A 12,099-nucleotide genomic window follows, 5' to 3' on the forward strand; every position below is an offset into this window, starting at 1 on the left:
AACATTTTTTCTTCTCTATCCAACCCATTGCTCTTGTTTACAAAACTGCGACTTCTTGTACTAATAGCAATTGAAAATGAGCCAAAGAGTCGCATTAATGTATACATATGGGGAAAATGAGAAAGGAAAGCAAAGAATATACGAGAAAACGGAAAGCTAGTGCATCACAATGTTTTCTTAGCAATTGCATGACTCTTTTTCTTAAATATCAAAGCATAATTCTATATATTATTTCTTTACTCTTCATTGATTTTAATCTCATTTCTCTTCTTCTCTAACTTTGCTATAAACTCGTGCATATTATTTATTTATTTTTTTTTCACATCGTCCATCAACCATATCATAGTCACATCTAATCTTCTAAAACTAATATTTTTTCTCTCTCTCTACAACATCTTCCTTCTAAATAATAATTGTAGAAATTTTTTGGCAAATTTCCACGTAAAAATGCCGCGTCGTCAGGTCGACGTCAACATTTTGGTTCTCTTCTCTCTTATCCACATTTCTTCCTCTTTTTCTCTCTCTCTGCCCCATTCATTGTGCATGAGATACATACTCCAATTTATTAGTTGCTTTTATTTCATCTCTCTTGAATACCCTCTTAACAACTTCTCTTACGCATCATGAGAAGAAAAGAAAATTCACAGAGAGAAGAAAAAAAACTTCTTTTAGAATCCAACCTTGAAAGCTTTATCAAGTTGCCAAATTGAGGATTTGTGTTAAACAGAAGTAAACCAAAATGAATTTTAAAAAGAAAAAAAAATAAGAAAAGTAAACTCCTCGGAATGTATATACATAACATTATGTACAGAAATATGTACGAAATACATAAAGTATTTAAAATGATGTTTGAGTCATTAAAAGAAAATTTATTTCCATACATTCTCACACATTTCCTTATACAAATTTAATTGCGCTCCCCAATGTGATGAGTATGTGAAGTAAGCAAAAATAAAAAATACAAGTGTGAAAATTTCATGGACATCTCTCATCTCTTGGTCAGAAGGTTAATTTCACTTTGAAAAGCATTCCACCATCTCGACCCACGTGAAAGCTTAATAAACTCAAAACAATAAACATTATAAACTTACAAGGATATATTTGTTTAAAAGCCATCCCCCCGATTCAACCTTAAAACTCGATTTACATAAAGTTCTTCCAACAAAATTCAAAGGTACACAAAAGCCTATTGCCGCAACATAACCACTATTGGGGTGGTTAGAACTATGCAGAGAGTACCCCTTGCTATTTTATTAAAATTATATAATTATAAAATACCCCCAAAGTTATTACAAGAAAAAGGTACTAATTAGGGGAAAAAAAAAGTTTAGAAACAAGAAATGACCTCATTTTCCACGAGTTTTTTCAACTCTGAACTTACTATGTATACTTACATGTTTCTATGCTATTATGTACAAAAGACCCCGCCTAAAGGTTCAAGAGGGTGTGTGCTCAAGAGAATAAAATATATTTTTAATTTCCTCTTTACAAAATAAGAGAGATTCTTCACAAATAAAAAAAAACAACAAATAAATAATTCTAAATCTAACTTTAAGTAGGATTCACCATAAAAATTGCTCAATGAAAACGAGATGAAAACAAGTTATAAATATTGACGTACAACAGCAAATCACGCAAAAATGCAGGAAAATCCAAATATACCTACAGATACCCAACATTCTATATAATCAACCTTATTTTAGAAATGTGATTAAGTCAGAAAGAAATTGTGTGTAGCACGTTGATTTATAAATAACAAAGATGTGATATAGGTATGCCATTGAATGGACCTTTTCGTGAACTTTTCGCTGATGAATTAATTATTCTTTCAGAGCTATTACAGGAAGTACTCAAAAATAACTTATTTTTAAAAAAAAATAAAATAAATGCAAATGAGATAAAATGTTAATTTCTGTTTAGAACTATTCCAACTTCTAGCTAGAGATTCTCTCTCTGTAGTTGTACTCCTCTCCATTCCTAACCATCAGGAGGAGCAAAATACATAATTGAGGTGAGTGCGTATGTCGTCTTTGACCAGGCATCGTCATCTGGTGGCCTTGATTATCTCTCTCTCTCCACACACGACAACACTTCTCGCACTTGCCTCTTGCCTTATGTACTTCTCCACCACACCATCCTATCTTGCCAGAGACTTCTGGGCACACACAACAGAGAACATAGAGACAATTGATTATTTTTCCACACAAGATTGATATTCAATTTCTCTGTACAAAGTCTCATCCCCCGTACATCATATAAATGATAATTATTAAATTGCATGGGCGACAGAGTAATTAGTGGATGGTGGTAAAAGACTGCTGATGAGCATTTTTACACGATTTCATGATTTTTTCATGTGTATTGTGTACACAGAGTCTCACGTTTAATACCTAACTATTATTGGGTTTGTGCTCTTTAATAGGCCAAACCACAGCATAAAGAATAGAAAAAAATCATTCTTTAATGTGACAAAAATCGACAAAAATAATGTTGAGAAATCATAAGCAATGTTTGGGTGACTTAATGGAACTAAACAGCAACTCCGTGATAAAGTTAATAATTTCTGTGATTGCCCCAAATTAAAGAGCTCAATATAATATTCTATTTTCGGTAAAATTCCGTGATGATGAGGCGATATCTCTCCTCTTCCACACACACACAAAGTTCTTTTTCCACTCAATAACCAATTTTTATAGACTCGATTTGTCCTTAAATGCCTCATTCTATGTTTGAAAAGAAAAAAAAAACTCTTTCTGACCATAAAATTGAGTGGAAATTGCTGAAAATTCACAAATTCATTCAGGAAGTGATAGGAAATTAAATAAATATAATATTGACACAGAAGCAAAATAACTAATATAAATTGAATGCCGGTAATGGTATGAAAATTATAATTCCTAAAAATAGAACTTACGTAAAGGTAATGTAAGAATCTGTGACCAATTGGATAAAATCTCAATTACCTCAATAACAAGAATAAAAATCTAGATGAAAACACAAAAAATTGTCTAAAAAGTCTTTAAATATTCTTATTACTTTTTTTTTTTGTAAATTCTTGATTTTCGTTAATTTCTATTTAGAACTATTCTGGGAATTGTCTAAGCACTGAATTTAGGAAAAGATTTCTGGACTTTAACTGACTTTATGATAAAGTTTTGAATCAAACAGACCCCTTCATCAAGCTCTTAGGAGCTTCTCTGACTAAACTAATGATTAGTGCAAATAACTCAAATTACTAAAAGATTCATTAATTTAAAATTATAGAATCTGTAGGGGAACGTGGCCAAGTTCCGACCTCCTCCGCCTCTTTTTTGTCGATCCGCTATTACTTAAAACCGATTAAACTTTAAATGTAGTAAGTTATGGGAGTAAAAAGAGCATTAAATGAGCTTTAAAATGGTACCAAATTTAAGAATATTGCTTTTTATTTTATACCATTTTTTTCTCACTCTGCGCAGACTTTTGGAGGTCAGAATTGAGCCACGTACCCCTACATATTTTGTTTCTCAGAAAGAATCTAGGAAGACCTAAATGCTATTTTATCTAGGATCTAGGTTTATTGTAGTTTATAAGCTCAAGAGTCTTTGTGGCTTATCACAAACTCAAAGAGTTTATTAACCCAATAAAGGTCAATTAAAGTTTTAATTGATTCAGGGAGCTTATCAGCTATTTTAGCTTAAATTCCAGAGTTATTTAGAACGTTTAGAACCCTTTAGAGAGCGCTTAACAAACTCACAAAAAAGACTTAAAAATACTTCTATATTCAAAGAAATTTTGCAGAAAGACTTCACATAGAACCAGATCTAATGTTCTCTGTGCATGAAACTTAGCAATAGAATCCCGCAATTCTAAACAGTTCTTAATAAAAATTAGATTTTTCTGCAAAATTTCTTTGAACAGGGAGACTTTTCACAGATTGGGCTTGGCACTCACCTCGGGGCTTTCACCATTCTGTTGCGGTTTATCCATATTTCCTGCGTTAAAGCCTGAAAAAGCACACACAAAGTCACACAATCATTTTTTTTTTAATTTTTTAAAGCAATAAGAAAAGATGTGGAAAATGCAATCGAATCTCAGTCAGCATATTGAACGGGATTTTTCTTTTGTTTTAATACCACCTTCTCCTGCCACGGGTGGATCGGATGGGAAAATCCAACCTGTGCCACCACCCACAGCCGGGGATGGTTAATAGATTAAAGGAAAACAGTTTTACACACCGTTTGGGGAATTTGTTTTTAATTCAGGTAATAATATTTGAGAGAAGAGATGTGTTGTGTGGAGGATCCGAAAGGAAAGAATGCAAAAAAAATGTTGGAAAAACTTTTGCTACGTTTTCTTCGCTTTTTCCGCACTTTCTCAATTACTGACACAATACACTTGACTTGCCGGCCCGTCCCTTTTCCTTTTTAGGCATTATAAATACAATAAATCGATTTAATTCGGAGATCGCGTACGGCAAACTCAAATCGGACAAGAAAACTAAAAATTTTCATGCAATGGCGATTAACCCTCACACTCATATTCCATCGAGTTGAATTAGAAATTGCACGAGTGTGAAAGAGTGGGCTATAGCACAAGAGGCGTAAGGGTTAAAAGTCACATAAATGACGTGAATTGTCAGAGGAAAAGTCATTTCGCTGACACGTCTTGAATTTCGCGCATGGAATTCCCGGGAAATCTCTTCGAAAACGCGCTGTTTAGAATTTTTGTTTAGAAAAAATTTCGAAGATTCGATATCGCGGAAGACTTCCTAAGAATATTCCGGGGAAAAGTTCCAGAGGGATGTAACGAATTTCTCAGAGTTTTGGCGGATTTGATAAAAACATTTTTTAAAGTTTTCTCCGTTTATTTTAGCTGAAAAATAGTGAATATCAATGAATTGCAAGGAAGACACGATGCTTGAAGGGATCCAAGGTAATAAATCCTCGTGAATTTTGTTCAATAAATTGAAGCATTTGGTCTGGTTTCTGAGATAACCAAAGCGCACAAGAAGATATTTTGATATCTTTTTTTTTTTAATTTGTTCAGAACCAGGAAGTATATTAGATGATCCTGTGGAAACAAGGCAATTACAAACTCTTTTCGGTGCTGAAATTGTGGAGGAATTAAAAAATATCATGGATGAGGAAGCTCCAGGTGTAGAAGTGGAAGAATCTGCGGAGGAACATGAAGGAGGAGAGCTAAAGATTTCCAATGATAGATCATCTGAAAATTATTCTTCAGATCAAAAGAGACAGGAGGCTTCAGCAGGGAATGAAATAATGACACGAGAAGGTCCTTATAACCAGATAAAAGAATTTGGTTCGAATCTTTCACATCGCAAGAGTCAGGAAGTTCAACTGGAGAGCCAGAAGTCTCCAAAAGGACTCCAAATTCCTGTGCGGGATAGAAGAATCATTGCCAATCAATATAGGCAGAGAACAATGCCAAAAGGGAAACGAAGCAGTGACTCCAGCGATAATTATTCACACAGGAACTCATCCAGCAGGAGTCAGAGGAGTCAGGAAGGAGATGAGTGGGAAATGGAAGTTTCTGCCTACTACAAACACATCAGGCCAGAACGAAAGGTTTATCTCAAAAATTCCCATCGGGAGTATCGTGATATGAATGGGATGAAGCACCACAAGAAACACGAATCCCCGGAGGACAGGCAGTCCGGCAACAGGAAGAACCCCTTCAAGAGGCAAAGAACTTCGGAATACAGCGATGAAGAATCTTCTTCAAATTTCTCCTTCAGGGAATCAAAGAGGAATCACTTCCATGGGAAAGCACTGCTTGAGAAGAAACCGATTCTGGAGCATCTCAAGAAGCACGAGAATGAAGGAGATTCATCCGTGAAGTGGAAGAATCCATTTTGTCAGAATCAGAAGAACAAGCAGAGATTGCTCACGTCCTTTGAGCGTAAAGCAAATACTTTGCATGCGGTAAGAATTATGTTTTATCTTCTTTCAGAAAATTCTAATAATTCTAAATGGTTTTAACGGAATTTCTTCCTACAGGATAGGATTAATCGATGGAAGCAGCAGATTAAAAGGGAAGTCCTCGAAGCAAATGAACAGAGGAATAAGCAGGCAAGAGAGCTAATAAAGGATATCTATAAGGATTTCGATTTGCCTATGCATCGTAAGTATTTTACGCCGTTTTTTAGTTTTATTAACACTTGGAAGATCGAGGTTTCTAACCTCAAAAGTTTGACCTTCATTTTCTCTCAGAAGAAAATATTTTTCCAAGATTTCTTTCGACGATCTTGAAATAATAAATCGTCCTATATTCACAGTGATGTAGAATTTATCAGGAAATGTTAAATAGATTTTAATTCTGTGGCGATTGAAAGTCGAATTGGCCACTTTGGCCAGCAAAATCCTCCAAGTGTTAATGAATATTTATTTTATTGCAGTGAAAATAAAATACGAGGAAGCTATACTTCAGGAGCTCCAGAAATATGAATAAAATGGATTAGCAGGAAGCAATAAATCCTTTTTATTAAAAATTATTTTGTTTTTATAACAATATTTTCCCATTTGTTTGGTCGTTTGTATGGAAAGTCGTCACTTGTCATTGGACATATCCATCCCATACAAAACATCATTAGACACATCGTAGGAATTTCCATACCTCATGTCCAAGAAAACACGAAAAACTTTTAGAGGGGTATGTGTGTTTTTTGTGGATTTTCACGGGAGAATTTTGTGAAAATTGCCTGGAAAAGAAGATGCAAAGGAAATAGCAATTGTGAAAAATCATTTAGCATGTGGGTGAAATGTGGAAAATACCATCGAGTGTGTGTGTGAGCTCCTACAAGAATCATATGGGAGGGCTCCATTGGAATTTCTGTGTTGCCGCATCAAAAAAGTGTGTGATGTGCAATATTTTGTGAGCTTCTCCTGAAATCCAATTTAGTTTTTCCATCGTCACCCGTGTGTAGCAGTGAGTGTGGACGGTAGAATAGAACGAAGAAGGTGCACAATTGGATTTAGAGTGGACCGGAATGGGTGGGTGCATTAGTGTAAACAGAAACACTGAAGGTGAAACATTTGATGCTTCTACACCGTCACGTCCAGCCACAGGTAAAAAAAAAAGAAAGAATTGGGCACAAAAAGAGCCACCTTCCTGCCGTGATGGCGCGATGGTGCCTACTTTGATAAACTGGCACGCTGCCATCCCAAAAATGGTGCTGCTGGAATGTCCATTGTGTGTTGCTCTGTGAAGGAGACGAAGCCACAAACGGAAGAGACGTTTTCTTTTTTCATTGTGTTACTTTGCAGGTCCGGGAATCGTGCCGACCCGGAAGAATTTTCCACTGTGCCATGAGACTATCCGGTGGAAGAGCGATGTGCCACTAACGGAAGGTCAATTGCGGAGTAAGCGCGATGAATTCTGGGACACTGCGCCAGCATTTGAGGGGCGCAAAGAGATCTGGGATGCCCTGAGGGCGGCCACTGTTGCCGCTGAGGCGCTTGACTTTCCCATGGCACAGGCCATCCTCGATGGTGCCAATGTAACTGTGCCCCATGGCTACCTCACGGAGTGCTACGACGAATTGGGGACACAGTACAAGGTGCCCATCTACTGCCTCTCATATCCCATTAACATTGTCAAGGAGGACAATGGGAGGGATTCACCGGCAGAGTATTCGGAGCCCGTGGACGGTGGGGCAGAGGTTGTGCTCAAGCTGAGGCTCAGCTCTACGTGTACAGATGTTAAATTGTCCGTGTATTCCAAGGACACCATTGGGCAGTGCAAGAAAAAGCTGCAGGTATGTCCTGAATTTCCTCAATTCCACGAATAAATGGGAAGCTCCTGCCAAGGGGTTTGTCATTGCCGTAAATGGTGTACATTTTTTCATTTTCCTAATTTCTTTTAAACTTTCTTTATATTTTTTTGGTTTAAAGAAAACACGGATGATTCTTTCAAAAATCTTTTATTTTTATTTCAAAAAAACTTTAATCGTAAAAGTTGTCAAAAGAATCTTTTATAAGACAAAAATTTTTACGCAGAATACTGATTTTTTAATAATATAATTTGTTTTAAAATTATGAGTAAAACCTTTAAAATGGTCATTACAATTTATTCCACAAAATTGTGAAGAATTTATCGAATGCATGATAAGCAGAATTGATTTTTTTTTAATTAATCGTTTATATTTAATAAATAAATTATTTTGTTAATAATCACCAAAAACGTAACAAAAACATGATTTGCCTTCATAATTTTAGTTTGACATCAATTTCTGTCAGATTCATAATTTTTCACATCATCAAACGGCACAAAATAGCTTAAAACGCTCATAGAAGGACCTCTAAAACTCACTTTTATCATAAAAGAAAAAAAATCGATGAAAACCTTTACCCTGAATACCAATTCTATTATATTTTTATTTTTGGAGACTTTATAAGAGTTTGGAGACAAATTTTTTATGGTGAATACCAAAATTCTTTTATCTTTTACGCTGAATACCAAAATGACCTTTTATCATGAAAATAAAAAAAAAAAATACTTGGTATGCCACGATTGTGGTATACCAACTAATTTACGCTGAATATGGCCCGTAATTTTTCTTTTAAAACGCCAATAAAGAAGAAAAAAAAAAAAACAAACTCTCAAAGTCTTGTAAGACAATTCCAAAAATATTTTAACTAAGCAATTGTAATAAAGGAAAAGATTTATAATAGAATCGACGCCAGTGAATGAAAAGATTAAAATAAAATAAGTAAAAAGTTAATGAAATTGATTAATTTTCTGAACAATTTCGTTAAGAATTTCTGAAAAAGATATCAAAAATTCTAAGATACAAAATCAAAGTTTTTTTTTTCATTGAAATGATTAGATTTCAAAGCTAAAGATTTTTTAAAAAAATATTGTACAAAAAATCCCTCAATAACACACCCCTTAGAGAATCTTATAGAGAGGGTGAGAAAGAGAGAAAATGCATCGTCATAAATCACGTTAATACATTTCCTTTTAATGCACTTTGTCGTTTCCTTTTCTTTGTAGAGCCAAGAAGACATTGACGCGTGCTGCCAACGATGGTTCTACGGTGGTAAATTGCTAGGCGACAAGATGCAAGTGGAGGAGGCCCACATCCAACCAAGCTATGTCGTCCAGGTGATTGTCAATACGGAACACTATCGGCATGGGGCGAATAGCTAGCCAAAATCGGTGATAAATCTAATATTTATTTCTATTTTACTACAAGTGGGCAAATAATCCTTCATAAAAAAAAAACTAGAAATGATTTCCTCTCTGTGCGACTCATTATACCTCCTTTTACTACCACCATCACTACCACACTTCACACACACCACCCACATCTTGAAAAAATCCTTTAACAAATGAAAAGAAAAAAGAAACCCTTTTAAACGTGCGAGAGTCACAAGATTTTGAAGGAAGATTGAAAAAAAAAGACACAATTTATGTCCTTTTAAAAGTCCCTTTAAAAAATGAAAAAGAATATCCTCTAACAGACAGAGAGATGATCAAAAAAAAAAGATACTAAATAGTTGTGTATAATCTCTGAATTTTACTATTTTTTTCTCTTATAAATAGGAATTATATATTAATTATTAAATGAAAAAAAAATTGAAGAAAATAAGTATTCGTAATAAAGAAAAATGAAAAGTATATATCTAACAAAAAAATGTAACTTATTGATTAACGATATAGGTGAGAAAAAAAGGGCATTGCAACACACTGAAAGAGAAACATATCCAATGAGTTAGAACGGAACCATCACAGCTGGTTAATCGATTTTTCATCAGAATATTCCATGCCAAACATTCACGATAATGATGTATATTGTTTAATGAATTACCTTTTAAGGCTCCCCACATATACATACATTCATAGAGAGACAAAAAATTAATGTTTAAAAAAAGAGAAATAATAATAATGTACCTATTGGAAAAAATGTGGGGGTGGAATATATGTGTGAAAAATCAATAAATCAGAAATAATTACATGTTTTTTTCTTTATTAAAAGATCAAAAAAAAAAGAAAAAGTAAAAAACAAAGCATTGTGAAGAGAATTTAAAAAAAAAGAAATATTTATATAGACATTCCAGTGAATTCAATGATCAATTGCAAAAAATATATTTGTGTGTAATTTATTTGCCAGCAAGTTTAAAAGAAAAAAAATGAGAAATATATTAATTACTAAATTATATTAAAGGGAGGGAAAGAAATAATAGCAATGGGTGTCCCAGGAAAAGCGCATTAAAAATGTTCTTTTGATTTAAAAAAAGAGAAAGATTTTCTTCAATATTCCTTCAAGAAATATTTATTCTGTAGAAGTTTTTTTTCAACAGAATCTTATCTAATTTTTGTTTTGCTAAAGGAGTCTATTCACTGTTGATTTTATCATAACGTAAGTTCAAAGAAACATAATAAGGATAAATAAACTTTGCTTCTTCCTACGAAAAAAAAAAATATTTTGGCGCTACATCCCATATAGGAACAGGGCCGGCCGCCCTATATGATGTTGTTGTTCTCCTTGCGGAGAAGTAGTGGGCGGCCTTGCTAGATACTACCACGTGTGGGCCATTTTACGGATAGGAGTGTATCAATCTCCTGATCCAACCGGTCAACGTGATCTAATTGCACGTTGGCGGATGGGGCGCGTTGCCGGGTTCTGTATTCGAACCGGCGACCTTTGGATGCGCACTCAAGCGCTCTATCCACTGCACCCCAGGCCCACTCTTCCTACGAAAGAATTGCTTAAAAAGAACGTCAACGAAAGTTCTAATATTTTATTAGAGCAAGAAAGATTTATAAAGAAAAGCCACGCCCCTATTGTATCTCGCTTTCCATTAAAATGCATAAAACCTTTGCGTCCTTGCTTCAATTGTTTATGCTTTAAGGGGGGTCTCTTGGGAAATCTGTTAGAATTTACACATTTTTAATGTTGTCATTTTCTTGGGGTTTTTCTTAAACTTGGATATCCGATCATGGTTACATTTGTAGCCTAGTTATTGAAGTGTAAGAAAATCACTTTTCGCCATTTTAGGTGCGACGCCATCTTGTGGTTTTCCGACTTTTCCGCAGAACTGCCCTAAAACACAAAGGTAGGTTTTTCTCAGGATCTACTGGATGGATTTTGATGGGGTAAAAAGCAAATGAAAGAGGACATACCCGTGCAGATTTTGATGTACCAGAATTTTGAATTTCCATTTTGGGGCCGAGAAAAGTGGAAAAACGTCAAAAATATCTGAAAAAAGTAACATTTTTCCACTTTTCTCAGCCCCAGAGTGGAAACTCAAAATTCTGGTACATCAAAATCTGCATTGGTATTTTCTCTTTCATTTGCTTTTTACCCCAACAAAATCCATCCAGTAGATTCTGAGAAAAACATACCTTTGTGTTTTGAGGAAAATCTCAAGATGGCGTCGCAACTAAGATGGCGGAAAGTGATTTTCTTACTCTATAATGATAAGTCTTTAAATGACACCAACACTTGAAAACCGAGTTTAAGAAAAACCCCAAGAAAAGTTAAAATATTTAATTTCACCAACTCTCAAAAGAGACCCCCCTTAAGATGAAACTTCAATTATTTTCAATATATAAAAGATAACCGATTGAAACATGGACGCATATGCTCTATGCAATTAAATGAAAAATAAAGCAAAATAGGGGTGTGGCTTTATGCAATTTTTTTTTGTTAAGCTTTTAAATAGTTTTTCGGGCTTATTTCAATGACCAAATCGTTTTTTAGTGCTTTACAAGACTTTTACTTGATTCAGAAATATAATATTCTATTTACGGAGCTCACGATCGAAGATCTTTCACCTTGAAAACAATAAAAGTTCATAGATTGAAGCTGTTATGCATATGCTTTACTGCACCTTATAGGAAAATAAACTAAAAAAATTGCATTTCTATTTTTCTGGACATATCTTTCAATTTTCCATGTTTTTTTTTCCTTCTAAGACTTTTTTTGGCTTTGTTGCATTTCTTTGACTGAGCTCATTATGCATGCAAAAGTGAATGAACTCCTTTGTAAAATAAAATAGGAATTAATTTAAAAGAAAAATGCTTCTCGAATTGTTTTTTAAGAATTTTTATTTATTCTTGAAAGAATAAAAGATTATATTTCCTCTTCAAAGC

At 34.3% G+C, this 12,099-nt stretch overlaps 4 protein-coding genes across 9 annotated transcripts in view; 2 read left to right on the plus strand and 2 right to left on the minus strand.

Moving 5' to 3' along the window:
* The window catches only part of LOC129786576 (serine/threonine-protein phosphatase 2A 56 kDa regulatory subunit delta isoform), a 21,085-nt gene extending 16,552 nt beyond the window's left edge, over nt 1-4,533 (minus strand). For 2 of the 6 annotated variants that reach the window (XR_008750140.1, XR_008750139.1), the window contains exons 1-2: nt 4,218-4,532; nt 3,934-3,986 (exon numbers count right to left, since the gene is read on the minus strand). Coding sequence is in view for 4 of the 6 variants with exons in the window: in XM_055821683.1 (XP_055677658.1) it covers nt 3,934-3,969 (36 nt within the window). In the remaining 2 variants the exon portion in view is untranslated. Of the gene's footprint in view, nt 1-3,933; nt 3,987-4,217 lie in introns of all 6 variants that reach the window. The other 4 variants (XM_055821683.1, XM_055821681.1, XM_055821685.1 and 1 more) reach the window with 2 other exon arrangements.
* Nucleotides 1-12,099, minus strand: part of LOC129786570 (nuclear pore complex protein Nup88) — an 850,897-nt gene that overhangs the window by 234,233 nt on the left and 604,565 nt on the right. The window lies entirely within an intron of this gene.
* LOC129786598 (uncharacterized) lies at nt 4,760-6,490 on the plus strand. Its single transcript, XM_055821719.1, has 4 exons — nt 4,760-4,914; nt 5,029-5,924; nt 6,000-6,123; nt 6,398-6,490. Exons 1-4 carry the CDS (start codon nt 4,875-4,877, stop codon nt 6,448-6,450), a joined length of 1,113 nt encoding a protein of 370 aa, XP_055677694.1. The 5' UTR covers nt 4,760-4,874; the 3' UTR covers nt 6,451-6,490.
* On the plus strand, nt 6,615-9,621 carry LOC129786621 (ubiquitin domain-containing protein 1). The gene is made up of 3 exons (XM_055821744.1): nt 6,615-7,067; nt 7,266-7,756; nt 8,995-9,621. The coding sequence occupies exons 1-3, from the start codon at nt 6,989-6,991 to the stop codon at nt 9,148-9,150; spliced, it is 726 nt and encodes a 241-aa protein (XP_055677719.1). The 5' UTR covers nt 6,615-6,988; the 3' UTR covers nt 9,151-9,621.

The sequence above is a fragment of the Lutzomyia longipalpis genome, chromosome 1 (assembly GCF_024334085.1).
Source record: "Lutzomyia longipalpis isolate SR_M1_2022 chromosome 1, ASM2433408v1".
Classification (NCBI taxonomy): Eukaryota; Metazoa; Arthropoda; class Insecta; order Diptera; family Psychodidae; genus Lutzomyia; species Lutzomyia longipalpis.

Excerpts from the sequence above, each read along its gene's own strand:
- LOC129786621 (XM_055821744.1), top strand. The coding sequence starts at position 6,989 with ATGGGTGGGTGCATTAGTGTAAACAGAAACACTGAAGGTGAAACATTT. Across the intron at positions 7,068-7,265 it reads ACCGTCACGTCCAGCCACAG|GTCCGGGAATCGTGCCGACC; the intron begins GTAAAAAAAAAA and ends GTTACTTTGCAG. Across the intron at positions 7,757-8,994 it reads AGTGCAAGAAAAAGCTGCAG|AGCCAAGAAGACATTGACGC; the intron begins GTATGTCCTGAA and ends TTTTCTTTGTAG.
- LOC129786598 (XM_055821719.1), top strand. The coding sequence starts at position 4,875 with ATGAATTGCAAGGAAGACACGATGCTTGAAGGGATCCAAG. Across the intron at positions 4,915-5,028 it reads GATGCTTGAAGGGATCCAAG|AACCAGGAAGTATATTAGAT; the intron begins GTAATAAATCCT and ends TAATTTGTTCAG. Across the intron at positions 6,124-6,397 it reads TTTCGATTTGCCTATGCATC|TGAAAATAAAATACGAGGAA; the intron begins GTAAGTATTTTA and ends ATTTTATTGCAG.